Here is a 15,994-nt window from a genome sequence, read left to right as displayed (position 1 = left end):
TGTGTGCTAACTACGGTACCAGCAGAGACTATGTCCTACTGCTAGATGCAGCCTGAGTATAACTGAAGTTCTTACCTCAACAATTTTTGAAATGTATCACAAAAAAATTCATGTCCATTTAAGAAAAAAATTGACCCATATGCATTTTCATGAGAGAACATTAGAACATTAATCACCTAACTAATTCAACCTGCTGCAGAAGCACAAGGATACAGTCCCTTCCTGGAAAGAGGATTTTGTGGCAAACCATTTCGCCCATAATGCACCCCACAGACCATAAATCCACTATGTTTGTAGCACAAAAAGAAGGAAAAGCAAAGCAAACGGTCATTTAAAATTAAAGAAGCATAACATGACTGCATCCTATCAACTGCAGACAGCACAGGAAGGAAAGAAAGAAATCATCGTGGTATTAAGCAATGAAACTATTTTAACACACAGTATCTTTAAGGATGATCTTTTCATCTGGCTCATAAAGAAAAGTCAGAAGAATAGCCTTTTGCTTAAAACACTGTCTAAAGATAAAGTGAGAGAGATGCACACATATCAGACAGTTTAAAGCCCATCTTGAAGTTCTGGGGTTTGAAATAACATGTAATTATTTCCACAAATAGATTTGCTTGGAATAGCAAAGATAAGTATATTTGTTTACATGTTTCATGGTGCTTGCAAGAGTCAGTCATTTTAAAGCTAGCAAACCAAATTGTTGTCTGAAAGAAGAAAGCGTGTTTCAGAAGTGCATACTTTTAGAGCAGAATTTATGGGTTACTGGCTAAATTTGATTAAGTAGGAACAGAAGAAACTTTTGCCAAGTATTTCCTGAAAAGTGCTTTACTGTGCAATTCTCTCTCCCTTTAAACAAAAAGGGAATACAAGCAGTAAAAGATCATTTAGCATTTTAGAGGATCAGTTAACAAGATTAGTATGTTCCTGGAAGTAGTTAGACTAGAAATAATTGATTTAAAAATACTTCTCCAGCAACATCGGAACATAATGTTGTCTGATATAAAAGAAACAAACACTCATAATAATACGAGTTTGTATATAAAAAGTTCTTAGACTTTCTGCCCTACCTCTCACTTTCTCTCAAAAAATCTCAACAACCGTGGAAGACATCCTCACTGAAGTACAAGTTTACTTTTTACAGGTATGCCAATTTTCTTTGCTACTGTTGCTTATTTTTATGCAAGAATTTTCTTGAAATCAGAGTGGTGAATTTTTATTATTACTATTAGCTCCTTGTCAGACACTAGCTTAGAATTTCACTGAAGTAGAAAACAATGGGTTTTAGGTGAGAACACTTGCATAATAAAAGCATGTGCAATAGTACTGAGTTAAACAAACTACAAACAGAGTAACTTTTTACTCAAAATATTCCCTTTCCCCATGTTTAAGAGTTCCTCTAAAATAGTACCTAAATCCATCTCCTGATTACAATCACAACTCTACAGATTAGGTGTTAAAATTAAGGGCCTGGTTCATTTTTAAAAAGTTTGTTCCTTTTAAATCCCAGATCATAATTACATGAGTTGTGGCATATAAATCGCCACTACATTTGAAGATTGGTATTAATATTGTCTTATAAACTGTTTTCAGGTATTTAAGACCAATGCATTTTTGGCACAAAACTAAAAAAAAAAAAAAAAAAAAAAAGCTAAATTTTTGTTCTTGACAGTTTAATGAAGATTGTAAATGGTCGTTTCACCTGCAAAGCAACCCTCTGCTCTCATGAAGAGAAATGCACCCGAAACCTACTGGAGATAGCCTGGGCCCAAAATGATAAAAGTGAATTGTGTGGAGAGTGAGGGAAGAGCAACAGTATATGAGCGTCAAGGATTTCTCTTCATGCATTGAAAGCCAGGGATTTTAACAGGCTCAAATGAGTTAATGTTAAAAACAACTTCTTTGCTCACCCTTCAAAATTTCCAGAAGTTTGCTCTGAAGAACACTGTCAATTACAAAGGTTTCTTTTCAAAGATTTTGTGAAGCTAAAATTTAACCAAGCCTTAAGAGATGGTCTCAGGAAGTTTGGAATAAAAGATCTCAGGTCAAAGACGATCTCGATTAAACATTTTCATATCACTTTTCCTGTTCCTCTAATTGTGATAAAGTGTCTGTTGTCTAAAATCCCTACAGGAGAAGCACTCACCCCTAATTAAAATCCCAAAGGGGGGGGGGGGAACTATGTTAAAGTGGAAGTAAAGTTGACATTACATATTGGTAATAAAGGGTAAAAATTTTACAGGAATGTTTGAATTTCCTGGATTTATAATACTTAGTTTCAGATAATCCCTGTAATGTTTTTTATCCTTAAGTTACTGGCACACACACTGAACTGTAACTCCATTTTAACAGTTTTTGGTCTGGAGCTTTTCTAATTTGTTTTTTAAAAATTAAGATTTCATACAAAAACACTAAACAAGAAACCCAAAGGGAATGCTACCATGTGATATTTCTATTAAAGATACATACTATCAACCTTAAATCTGGCTGATCAAAAAGATCTGTAAAAATGTGCAATGGTAAATCTGGTCCTTAATTTACCGAGTCCGTATTTCCAACATAAGTCTGTATTTCCACTTTTTAACTGGTGTGTTCTGACTCCTCTGGTGCACCGGGGAATCTGCCATTGAAATTGTAAAGTGTACTAATTCTTGTATAAGATGTCTGTACTCACCAATACATTTGCTCCATTCCAGAGTATGTTAGAAGGTAATTCCTGTCAACAGGCTGCTAATACTATTAGCCCCCCAAAAGACAACCCTTATTTATTTATTTATTTAAAAAGGAAATCTGCTGCCAGATTGGGACTTACATAATTGTCTCATACCTAATTGTACAACAGGCCAAAACAACACAAAGGATGAGATGCTGCTTTTAAAGAATGCTTCTTTCTCACAGAAAAGTTCTGTTTGTTTTTAAAAAAGGTTTGCTTGTCCCTTTTCTTCTCTAATTAGTCACTTTAAAGCCCCAGAAAAAAAGAAATAAGTGCCTGAGCTAGCCTGATCAGCTAGGTAAATTGAGAGCAAAAAAACCCTTCATCCCTTGTTTGCCTCACTCAGCACTGGGTTTCTAAATAATAACAGTGCATAGCTCTTACCTAGCCCTTTATACAGCATTTTGGAGGAACATACACACTAATACAAGCTAACAGTCTTAGGAGGAAAACATAGCCCCAGCCTCACAAAAAAACTATTCACTCACCCACCTGGAGTAACTTTTTCATCACTGTCTTAGGTTATGTCTACACTACAACTTATGTTGGCATAACTTATGCCACTCAGGGGTGTGAATAAACCACCCCCCCGAACAATGTAGTTACACCAACATAAGTGTCAATGTAGACAGCGCTATGTCGCCAACGTAGCTACTGCCACTCGCAAGGACAGAAGTAGTTAAGCCAACAAGAGAGCTCTCTCCCATTGGCTTAGAGCAGCTACAAGAGAAAGCCTCCAGTGGCACAGCTGCATCGGTGCAGTTGTGCTGCTGTAAGCTCTCTAGTGTAGCAGTAGCCTTCATAAGTGCAGCTGACTAGTTTTTGTTCCTAGGCTTATAAATTTAAACCAATCCGGGGAAATCAAGAGATGAACTGATTTACCCAACACCACACAGTAGCCTTAACGAGCCTAGAGGAAGTTTTCAGAAAGTTTCCCCATCATGCTCAAAAAAGGTTTAGCTCCACTGATGGCAGCAACATTAGGAGCCCTAAAACAGATAAGCGGATGACTGCTGACAGCACATTGAGCACCATGTCATTTAACCATGCTCAGAGTTGGTCTAATCAATAAGGCCTGCAGCTGCTGATGACGCTTATAAATTAGTGAACTGGAATTTTTTCTTGCCCTTCTGCAATAGTATAGAACAGCAAATCTTCCAAGCTAGGCAACAGCCCTTGCTTCATCTTATTTTTAATAAATTATTTTTATAAATTAGGCCTCCCCATGGTGCCAACATCAGTGGACCTGAACTAGTGACAGTGAAGAGGAGAAATTGTTGCCCAAGGGTAAACAAGGCTGCTGAGCCAGTGGCAGAACCGGGAACAGAATGCTGGTATTTCAGGAATGACAGCCAGGGTGTTACACATTCCAGACAGTACCTGAATGCGTAACTTCCCTCAAACAAATGTTGTCTGGCACCCCTGTTACTTTCTTTTACTACTACTAATATAAAGAAAAGGAGTACCTGTGGCACCTTAGAGACTAACAAATTTACTTGAGCATAAGCTTTCCTGAGCTACAGCTCACTTCATCGGATGCATCCGATGAAGTGAGCTGTAGCTCACAAAAGCTTATTCTCAAATAAATCTGTTAGTCTCTAAAGTGCCACGAGTACTCCTTTTCTTTTTGCGGATACAGACTAACACGGCTGTTACTCTGAAACCTACTAATAATATAGTTACAGATGAAGGGCCAGAGGAAGAGTATCACCAATTTAAAGTGATAAAAAGGCTAGCAAGAAAAGGGAGGGAGCGAACACTGGCCTACCTCATGAACTTTCTTTGGATCTCTGAACCTATAACTTGTTATGGACCCCAATAGAACACCTCTTAAAGAACATGCTCTGCATCATCATGGCAGTTGCACTGGTAAATTCTTTTACACTCAACTAAAGAGGAAGCTAATTTATTAGAACTGGCACATTTTAAAATAGAAACAAATTAATGCCAGTAGTGAGTGGGCTCAGCTTGCATATCCCTCTTTGGAGTGTCTCTTTCAAGAGGTAGCAAATATATTCCAATGTAGCCTTTTCCTTTCTTATGTCACTTTAGGAGAAGTATTTGCAGTCACATTAGTTACCAACCTGCTCAATGATGAACTCTCAACCCAAGATATTCTATAGATTAAGGGAGATACTACATATGGGGAAAGTGCATTTCTCAATTTTTGCAGGTGAAACAAACCACTGTCCCAAGTAGATTATTTATCTTTTTAAACAAACAAGACCCCCAATTTCTTTTTTAGATCAAATGTAAACATTTCAAATGGGTTTTATTAAATACGAACTATTGGGTGTAACTATATTACACATTTTGGCCACAGTGTTACTTTAAAAAAAAGTGTCTACAGCTTGAAAAACATTAACATGTAAAATGTGGTGTGCCAAACAAAAAATAAAAGCTATGTCAAAGAAAGACTATATTTGCTGACCGTTTTCTTTGTATCCCATCCCTAGGATGACCTCTGGTGCTCTGTAGTAACGAGTCACTACATAAGGCGTCATCATAAAACTAGTTCCTGCAGTTCTGGCCAGTCCAAAGTCAAGAATCTTCAAAGTGCAGTCTGATTTTACTACTATATTACTGGGCTTTAAATCCTTAAAAAGAAACATCATACATGACTGCTAAGACAAGAACAAAACACTCTGCAGTTCACATCTTAAAGAAAATAACCACTGGCATAAAAAAATGAAAAACTGGGCCATTATTATAACTTCATTCTTCCAATTTTTTTTCTTGTATGAATTAATGTTTATATCTTCAGCCAACCAAAGAATTAAACCTCTGGTATTACTCTTCAGCAGTTTATGTAACAAGTAGGGGGAGAAAAACACAACTAATGTTACTAGATATATTAGCAATGTTTGAAGTAATTTGGGGTTAGTATGAAATGTTAGCACTCAGACAAGTATTACAAATTGCTCAAGGGAATTACAGTACCAAAGGAGAACAAGAATGGTTGAATTATTAGAGATAATGTCACAGCAGGACTTTTCATCCTAAATGGTATTCAAAACACGAAGATTCTTACGATTTAATCAAGCAAAACTTTTTATAGTTAAAATGCATCTGTTAAAAAAATGAGTTACCCTTCATCAACTCTATCAATCAAGGTTGCATTACCTCTTGATTTGTTGTAGATATTTCTCTGAATGATCAGAAGGAAATTCATGCTTGCAAAGGTTTGGTTTGCAATAATGATTTGGTTGGTCATCAGTTAACCAACTTTAAGTTTAATAATGACAGAACTCTGAACTGCCATTGCAAAAACTTCCAGAAGAACTTCCTGCACCTTTAAAAACAGAAATCAAAATACCTTCAAAAAGAAAAGGAGTACTTGTGGCACCTTAGAGATGAACAAATTTATTTGAGCATAAGCTTTCATGAGCTACAGCTCACTTCATCGGCTACAGCCCATGAAAGCTTATGCTCAAATAAATTTGTTAGCCTCTAAGGTGCCACAAGTACTCCTTTTCTTTTTGCAGATACAGACTAACACGGCTGCTACTCCAAAATACCTTCGAAGTTTCAAGGCACTTTAGATGGAAGATTTGCAACTGAACTCTTCAGTTGAGCTCTATAACCAGATTTTGATTTTCCATTGCCTCTTTTAAACTCAGTCTCCCAAGACGCTTTACAAACCTATGAGCTACATACTCACACAGCATCTACAGAAGCATACAAAGCAACCATTTTGTTCTAAGCCATATCTTCCACACCTTTAGCTGTCACAGAGCAAACGCTGGCCATAACATCAGAAGGTCTGTCTGAAAAAAAATCATGAGATCTCTCATTCCCACCTAACTGATCACTAGAGGAGTGATCCCCAAAGGACAGACTTATCATGGGATATAAGACCAAGATCTGGCACCCCTTTGAGAGAGAGAAGATACTGATATAGGTAGTTTTTATATGGTAATTTTCAGGCTTCCAGTGAGCCTCTCAGATATACAAAAATGCTGCAACACTTACTACAAAATATAAAGTAAATCAAACCAGTGTACAGGAACATGTGAAGTCAGTCACCTTCCCATCTCTCCCTAAATCACATGCTAGGAGAATGTTTTTGAAAATATGATGCATAATGAAGGCTTCTATCGACTCTAGAGATTAGTATTCTGCTTATAAGATACTCAACATTTATTTATCTTATTCAAGTGTGATGAGGCATTTCAGCTACTTAAGACAATACTTATTTTAGATTGTGCTGGAGTTGTGTTTATATCCTGTTTTAATAGTTACTGTTGTATATATGCAGGTTTCTATTATAGGGATGGAATAATTATAGGACCTCTGGAGCAGTCCTCTTTCCCCATCAATAAATTATGTGGCATCTCAGCCTGCCACAATATTGTTGTATTAACCAAATTCATTCTCTTCAAAATTGTGAGGCTAGAACGGAGGAAAGAATTTACCATCATCATCAACAGGAAATAATTCCATGCACACACTCACACAAGGATGCCCATGTCATTTGCATGCAGAAAGTTAATGCCTACAAAAGCATATTCATTCTTCAATTTCCTTCCAGTATCTGACCTCCAGAAAGTCTAGAAAATTTGAATGCAAATACAAATCAACAAGACATGTAGCCTAATATGCTTCAGAATTCTCATGGCTAGTACTGCCACAAGGTACATTTTAAAATCTCATTCAGGTGTACAAATATACACATTTTCATTTTAGCAGGAGCTCAAAAGCCCGATGTGGGAGTGATGCAGTGGTTAGAGCAGGAAATTGATATGAAGACTCCTGGATTGTACATCCAACTATCTTACTGACATTCTGCGTGACCTTCAGCAAGTCACTCCAGACATCGCTGGGACTCAGCTCAATCACCATCTTCCACCTGCAAAATGGAGACTAAAGCATATTTCTAGAGCTGTTGCAGATTCAACCCTTGTAAAATGCTTTGAGTATTCTGGGAACAGGTGTTCATGTACAAGGTATTAATAAGGTTAAGCTATCTATAGTCAAATCTATACTGAGAAGTAAAGATGTGAAGGCTATGCATTTTAATTATAAATGTGTGCACTCTGTACAATTTGCTTAGTCAGTAAAAATTGTGGGAGCTTTCCTTCATTTTTAGCCTTTACACTGTACATGTATTGTGTTTCTGGCATGTTAGTGCATATCAAGCATGCTACTGCTGAAAGCAAGTATTTCCACAAGCAATGCAATATGTCCTGCATAGAAGCATTTACATAGCACTTTACACCTTCAAAGCATTGTGCAAATATTAACTCTCAACCTATATGAGGTAAACTTTACTATTTCATAGAGAAGCTAAATAACCCAATTACGCTTCGTTAATGGCAGAGCAAGATTTAGAACTCAGGAGTTCCTGACTCCCAGGTGCCATGACATACCAAAACTCTGAACGCACCACACACAACCACAGAAAAAGATAATATGGGATGAACAGTGCCAACAGGAAAATTGGCATTACACATTAATGATATTGTTGCTGAGGACCTAGCTAAATAAAATCACTGCTGAAACTGTGTGTTCTACATAAAGCTAAAGTCCTTTGCAAATAATCCCTTTTCTTCAGAAGGTTTGTTGTTACCTGCTTGATAGACACAAGGAACACGAAAGCTTTATACCTTTAAGTACAAATGATTAATCGATGCAAAATTAAGCAATGTAACATTTTTCATGAACAGCAGGCTGATCTTTCTATGAAGGCTGAAAATGAACTGTCATAATATGAGGACCTGCAGGTGAAATTGATCCATCTGTGTCATTCAGAGCCATTAACACATTTAACGCATTCAAAGATCATTATTTACATTTGTGCCAAAAGTCTGCCTTGCCAGAACAGGTCATCTTGTGAATTTATACTGCGAAGCAATTCAAATGCTTCAGGAATGTCAGTACAAATTCTAAATTACAACTACCAGGAAGCACTGAAGCTAGATTTCCTGATTTTCAAACTATCACCCACCACCAATAATATCTGGAACTGAAATGAACACTGTAGTGGAGAAGTAGCTCCTGTTACAACTAGGATTGCATACACGTTTCCATTCACCTGCAGGTTCTCGGAGAGCAGGGGCTCTGTGTTATGGTGTGCTTAAAAGGTCTGAAAGGAGACTGCCCTGCAACTCCTAAAACTGACAGAACAGGGGCTCCCTCCTATGTATTTCAACATGGGTTAGGGGAGGGCATTCTTGCCAAGTATGTCCATACTATTGGGATTTCTTTTCCTCAGCGAAAAAACCCTAGGAAAATCCATACTATAAACCTCTGAAAAAGATGAAGCTTCTAAAGCTAAGCACTCAAAAGACAGGAAACGCCAAGATTGCCTGTGTGGCCTTTCTTTGCACCCCTGGGTGGACGCATTATGATGGAGACTTTGACGACACAGAATAGTGTCACAAAAATCATACCAAATTTGTCATACAACATAGTATGAATCAATTTTTTGGCACCATCCTAAATAAAGAAATGCAATATTCTATAGTTTTTTATCTGATATACTAAGGGTAATACAAACAAACACTGAAATGGAAGAGTAAATGGAAAAATAGTAATAGCACACGAAACTACAGGTCAAGTACAACAGGATAAGTATATCAGAATAATAATAAAAATGTTCCTGGCATATACATATCCAAGTAAATTACCTTGGATAGCTAACTGTCTCATCCCCTGAATTGCACATAAGAAAGGCTGCACTGCTGATTGAAGAGAATGTATAGTATATGGATGCTGAAAAATAATTAAATGCATACCGAGATGGGACCTTATTTAAGAAGTCAATACACAGATATATATAATTAAATATTGTAACAATGAAAACAGAATAAGCAAACAAAGTATTATAAGTTGCTACATATTACTAAGATTGTAAAAAATATATATACATTATTTTAGAAATCATACACAATTATGTTCCTGTAGACAGTACTGTAATGCATGGACAACTTAACTTCACAATTTCCTGACCCGAGTGCCTAATTAAGCTACCTTGACTTAATATAAACAACACAATGAGGAAACAGTTGGGAGGCTTACAGGATAGAATTTTCCAAGCTACACGGTTGTATAAAGTTTCACTCACAGGACTAGACAATATTTGATTATGCAGAGAATTTTAGAGGTGTATAATGTGTTTGTTATTTTAAAAAAATGCAGAAATAAAGATTACATTACGGCAGTTTAAAAATATATGGAATTTCAGGTTTGGTTACCAAAAAACGAAACAGAAACTTAGTTGGTTTAACCAATTAGTATAAAAAGTCACTCTTTTCCAGGTATTCTTTCCTTCTGATATCCACAGGGATAAGAATTCTACTGCAAATTAGAGGAGGTGATGCAACCTATTATACAGATTTTGGACAAGAGAGTCTAGCCAAATTGAGATCCAGTTCAGGATGGACTCAGACTTTTGTTTCAAATTTAAACAGACACACACACACAACGCAGTCTTTGAAAGTATATATACAGTTTCCATATTAATAGACTTTTTCCTGGCTCCTTAATACTGAAGGCAAGAACATTAGGTGGATTTTAAAAAAGTATAGTACACCACTAACCCTATGGATAATCCCAGCTGAGTGAAGATGCTTGATACCACACAGCATCTGATAAAGAAGGTACGACATTCGTTCATGGTCTAGCTCCATCTGAATCACTTGGCAGAGATTTGCATCCATGAGCTCCATCACTATGTAACTTATGAAACAACAACAACAAGAAGTGAGTAATTAGAAGATAAGGTGTATTGTCTGAAGTCCATTCCACTGCACATGCTTGTGACAAGTTACAAATCTGGGTAAAAATTAGACTTACACATCTTGAAATTCTTCCAGAGATTTCTGTGGTGTGAACACATTCAGCAGGCCAATTATCTGTGGAGAGAAAAAGAAAACTCACAAAAGGTCAACAAATAGATTTTGCTTACCTGTGCAAAAACACAAAATTGGTGGCTGGAAAGAAGTAAAACTTGACCTAAGAAGTCTCCTGATCATACAAGTGAACTTTGCTCTCTAGTACGCATAATGCAATAGTCATTGTTAAGAATTGTGTTTACCAGCTTTCCAACTGTTGCCAACCCTCCGGGATTATCCTGGAGTCTCTAGGAATTAAAGATTAGTCTCTAATTAAAAAGAACAGGAGTACTCCTGTTTTTTTTGCGGACACAGACTAACACAGCTGCTACTCTGATTTCTAATTAAAGTTACGTCATGTGATGAAACCTCCAGGAATATGTCCAACCTAAATTGGTAACCCTATTTCCAACCTAACCTCTGAAGTCAGAGACTACAACACTTTTGCACAGTAATGCGCATGATCACTGGCAAAGTGCACGTCCAAATAAACTGCCCATGTATTAACAGGATGAAGCGACACAGGAAGGTTGAAAATCATCTTTTGCGCCCTGGACAACTGGAAGAACTGAAGAGGACTCTGTACTGTACCGGAAGTTTTGTGGTGTTCAAACTCAAGGTGAAATATAACTTCTAAAAGAAGAAATTATAACATTCATGGAAACCGAGTGATGGAAGTAAGAGTTACATTGCCAGGCAGCCAGAACGACAGATTAAAATGCTTCAACTGAAGTGAACGGGTTGCATACAGGTTCTCTAAGGACAGCTGCTGCAGGGTAATAACCCTTCAAGAGGTATGGCATGTTTACCTGTAACATAATATTTCATTAGAAATTAATCCAGAGGTAGATTAGGAAGCACACTAAGTGTTTGTGATAAATCAGTGGTGCACTTCATTTAAATAAAGAAAAGCACAAGAATAAGTGAGCAGAAGAGGAAACCAGAGCTTCCAAAGGAAGGATGGCTGGAAGAGGAAGTAGCTTGAGTGTTTGCATACAAGAAGGGCATGAGTTACTATTAGTCACCATGATTACTGATGCTGTGTGTGAAGAGGGAACACAGTTATGCTGAGCCCAAGCCTGTTATCTTCTAGCTGAGGGACAAGAAAATGACATAAGCACCACCATACAAATATCAGATCTTTGCATGCTTAAATAGGACACTGGATTTACCATTTCATTGCAGGAGGGGCTAACTGTTTTACAGTTGAGGTAATTTATAGTAGAGTCATTCAAGCAACCAATTTACTGCTTTTATAAATGCCACACTATAATTCCCACCAAATTCAGCATAAAAAGAAGAAGACTCTGATGCATACAAGATCAGAATATTTTGGCCAGCAGTGCTGGGGCTGTTCTTGTGCCCTGGATGTCCTCATCCTCTCCCCGACTTAATGGAATTAAGGGCAAAGTAGGCCCCAACTGTCCCTTAATTCCTTCGCCAATCGAGAATCCAGATGGTACAGGACTCCATAGTAACAGGGAAGAAGAACAGATCATGGAATCTAAGTGGACACAACACCTCAAAGAACCACAGATACTGTAGGATAAGTCATCGTTCTCTCTTCCTAGAGTGACTGTCCACATGGAGTCCACTTCTGGTGGCTAGCAAGCAGTGCTCTCAAATCAGGAGGTAGGTGCTAGGAGTCCTAGTTAAATGAGGATTGCAGGACAGCTCTACTAAAGTGGGAGTGAGATCTTGAGGCCACAACTAAGGAGTAGTGCTGGGTGAAAGTGTGGACTGATCCTCATGTAGCTACCCTGTGAATTTCTGAGATGGACATGCTTTTTAGAAAAGAAGCCAAAGCTATCTGAGTCCTGGTAGAATGGCTTCTAACCTGCATGGGTGGATCTAATATAGCTATCTCATAGCATAATTTAATACAATTAAATATCAATGTAGACCATCTTTGGGTGGATACTGTTGGACCTTTAATCCTGTCTGCAAATGCTACAGACAGCCTGGGAGTGCTCCTGAAGGAGCTGTCAAGGTAATTCGAAAAAGCCTTGATCACATCCAGGGTGTGCATTTTGGTTTCCTTCCTGATTACAGCAGGGAAGAAAACTAGCCAAAAATAGGCTCCTCAAGTGCCCATCATTAAGTGAAACAGCCACATCACAAGAGAGGCAAGTTTTGAATGCTGGGGAGTTTGTTTCAGCCATAGCTGCTAAATCCCAGTTCCAGGAAGTCCTTAATATAAGTTTTGTTTTGCATTTTTTTCTTTTAATATTGCCAAAGGGTATAAAAAAAGAGAAACACATTATGCCAACTATGCTATTTATTTATGTACACACACACACACACAGGGGTGTCAAGATCAGACAGCGAGTAGATAAGTAGATCTTCCAAGGCTTCCCATCTTGCAACCATAGGTGGCGAGAAGGAACTGAAAGATGGTTGGCCCCATGCACTCCTTGTGCCCTCAAGTGGGGGAACACTAGGGCACCCAGGTTACTGGTACAGCCCCAACGGACATTGCTGCCAAAAGAATCAGATCTCCTGTGCATTGAATGCCTGCACACCAGAAGTGGAATCCATGTGGACAATCACTAAATTATAACCCTACAGCAATCAATGTTTCAGAATTAACATAGCACGTTCCAAAGCAGCTTTGTGAAGTTCAGTGCAGTTTAAAGAGTTTAAACATGGTTAAGATGTTATTGGTCTGCGTCAGAGTGGTGGTTATACATTTACCACCTCCTCTCCAAACCACACACACATACATGTATGAAGGGCCTTTAGAGTAAGACTAGCTGCACTGTGCTTTGGAACTAGTTTGTTTTCTCTCCAGCCCCTGCCTATGCTTCCAGACTGAAGGGGCTGGGATGCTGCTTCAGCGATATCAGAGGAAGAACAGGCAGGCAACTGATAAACCCTGCCCAAACAGAAGCTTCCCTATTACAGGTAAGTACAATAAGACAGTTTGAGGATAGAAGCCAACTTCCACAGTTGATAAGCTATATCTGCCGGCTGCAGTGAGTGGATGGGGAATGCAGTGCAAGGTCAAGCAACTGCTAATCATCAAGAGTCACAGAGCAGAAAGGGCCTGTTGTCATCATTATATAGTTTGTGGTAACATCCAAAATGAGCTTGGAAGTTTCCATACACAGAGAGTAACAATCTCTGGCTTAGAGATCATACAGGCAGTATTCTCAGTGTGGCACTGCAATGGTGTCTGCGGTAGAAGGAAGCTTCTCCTGCAGATGGTGGCCCTCCTCTCCTATCAGCCTGAGGAAGCTGGAACTTCCCACATGGGGCTCAGGAGAGGAGGTGGTGAGGAGAGCATGCTAGAAGTCTGCTCTGGGCTAATTTTAAAGCCTGACCCAGAGCTAAACACCAACCCGAGCACAGACAACCCAAACCCGACCCAAGAGTGTTGAGTCATTTTCAAGTCAGACCTGAACCTGACGCTTCCCCCCGAACCTGTGTCAACTTCATCTTGTCCTTGGGGCTCGGCCTTGTGGGGGCTTCCTGCTCCACATACCCCGTGCCCATCTCCAGCCAACTCCTGGCTGTGAGGTTAGCATGGTGGTGACTGCATACCCCATTCCTGGCAGCCACCCTTGACATACTGCACATGCTTTGGAAAAAGAGGCACTGAGACTTGTCGGCACACTAACACCGCAGCTCACAGCGCAGCAAGGTGGCGGTGGTTAGCAGGAGCATGACACGCAGGAGAATGGCACGCGGCCACTGCCATGCCAGCCCCAGGGGCAAGAGGGGGTGATCAGAGATTACCCAACCTGACTCGAGAGTGGCAAGGTTTTTAGACCCAATCTGACCTGAAACCAACACTTGTAGTTGGATCCCACTGGGTTCAAGTGGTGTATTAAGGCTCTATAGCATGCAGCCCCTAGCGAAGGAAGGAGCTGGCTCCTACCAGCTATCTCCAGGGCAGTTCTGATAAGCAGCCACTTGGCCTATCAGTACCTCTGCTGCTCTGCTCTGATTTTATTGCCATCTCCAGAACCTGAAATGCTCTGCTGTTGTCCTGCAAGACCACCTGGCCCACTTGCACACCAAAATCTGCTGCCACTTCTATCCCTCCCAAGCAGACTCTTTAGCAGATGCAGCACAGAAGGGAGAATGGTTACCTGTAGTACATCAGCCAATTGCCTGCCTGTACCACACCTAGCAGAGCAGCACCATGACTCCAGCCTTCAGCCTGGAAGCAAGGGTGGGGACAAGAGTTAAGGAAAAGCACAGTGGTGGCACTCTGAAGCATCCTCCTATACTTTATATGCACACAGGCCACCCTTTAAACACATCTCTACCCTATGTAAGGTGTTACCCTCTAGAGCTACCTATACGGTACCTGAAGACCTTTTTCTTAACACAAACATTTAAGGCAAGATGCTTCACTTACATTTTTGTGATTTACACACTTCATGAGAACAAGCTCTCTGTAGGCTCGTTTAGCATGGGTTTGATTCTGAAATGGCCGGCTTAGCTTCTTGATTGCAACATTTCGTTCCAGGATGGCATCATAGGCTGCACTGCAATTAAAAGTAGACCGTTGTTATATCATTTCATGGGTTCAAAGCACTTTATAAATTCGTTATTCCTTAGACATGCTCTTTCATCTCAGAGGGAAGGAAGAGCATTGTTCCCATTTCACAGATGTAAATCTGACACTGGTTAAGGTACTATCCCCAAGGTCACACAGCAACTCAGCAGGTGATCCAGAATTCCCATTAATATTAAACTCCAATACGACGAGTGTACAAGCGAGAGTCTCCCTCATAATGAGCAATAACTGTGTTCAGAAAAGATTTTCCAGCTTCACAGTTTGCCAGTCTTACACAGCTCCATCTCCTCAGACAGTAGCAGGAACTCAGAGCCCCAAAACATCAAAGCCTCTTTAACTGAAGCCAGAGAATTCCTGCTACATGCCAATGGACATCAAGGCATTGTAGATTACACTACATAAAAACACAAAGACATCAAACATGAGAAACATGTAGGTTTTTACCTAAAATCTACAAAAGGGAAGGAACTTCTGCCATCAGGCTAACAGCTCCAGAGTGCTTAGGTACTCTGCTACCCACAATTTTATGGTACTCTGGCCTTCCAACTGGAGAAGCCACCTGAGTGGCAATATCACAATACAAAGGGGGAAAATGGGTTCAGGAAGACTTAACTGCCTGACACCACCGATTTTCCTTGATGATGAGGAAAAGTCAACAAGTTGCAAAAGGATTCAATCCAAATGTCTTTCTATTTATGGCTTAAATTCAGGACACCAATATTACCTATTAACACAGGCTGTTAACTTCAGTTCCGTTATTTTTCTTGCTACTGGTGAAGATCGTTACAAGGGACAATTCCCATGCACATCACTACACCTCTGTGACAGGCAGGCACTGAATTTGTTTGCTGTAAGACGCAATATGACAGCTGTATAGAGTCAGTAGATATTTGTCAGATGCAAAGGTCTTGGCAG

The 15,994-nt window shown here is 39.4% G+C and overlaps 1 protein-coding gene across 5 annotated transcripts in view; it reads right to left on the bottom strand.

The window, feature by feature from the left end:
• MAPK8 (mitogen-activated protein kinase 8) overlaps positions 1 to 15,994 on the bottom strand; it is a 112,819-nt gene that overhangs the window by 22,565 nt on the left and 74,260 nt on the right. For 4 of the 5 annotated variants that reach the window (XM_074958569.1, XM_074958568.1, XM_074958573.1 and 1 more), the window contains 5 exons: positions 14,918 to 15,047; positions 10,514 to 10,572; positions 10,258 to 10,396; positions 5,148 to 5,313; positions 214 to 285 (listed from right to left, as the gene is read on the bottom strand). In XM_074958569.1, coding sequence (XP_074814670.1) covers positions 214 to 285; positions 5,148 to 5,313; positions 10,258 to 10,396; positions 10,514 to 10,572; positions 14,918 to 15,047 — 566 coding nt within the window. The remainder of the gene's footprint in view (positions 1 to 213; positions 286 to 5,147; positions 5,314 to 10,257; positions 10,397 to 10,513; positions 10,573 to 14,917; positions 15,048 to 15,994) is intronic. The other variant, XM_074958571.1, reaches the window with a different exon arrangement.

The sequence above is a fragment of the Natator depressus genome, chromosome 7 (assembly GCF_965152275.1).
Source record: "Natator depressus isolate rNatDep1 chromosome 7, rNatDep2.hap1, whole genome shotgun sequence".
Lineage (NCBI taxonomy): Eukaryota > Metazoa > Chordata > Testudines > Cheloniidae > Natator > Natator depressus.
The sequence above is the reverse complement of the archived record's forward strand: the minus strand, read 5'-3'. Positions and strand labels throughout refer to the sequence as shown.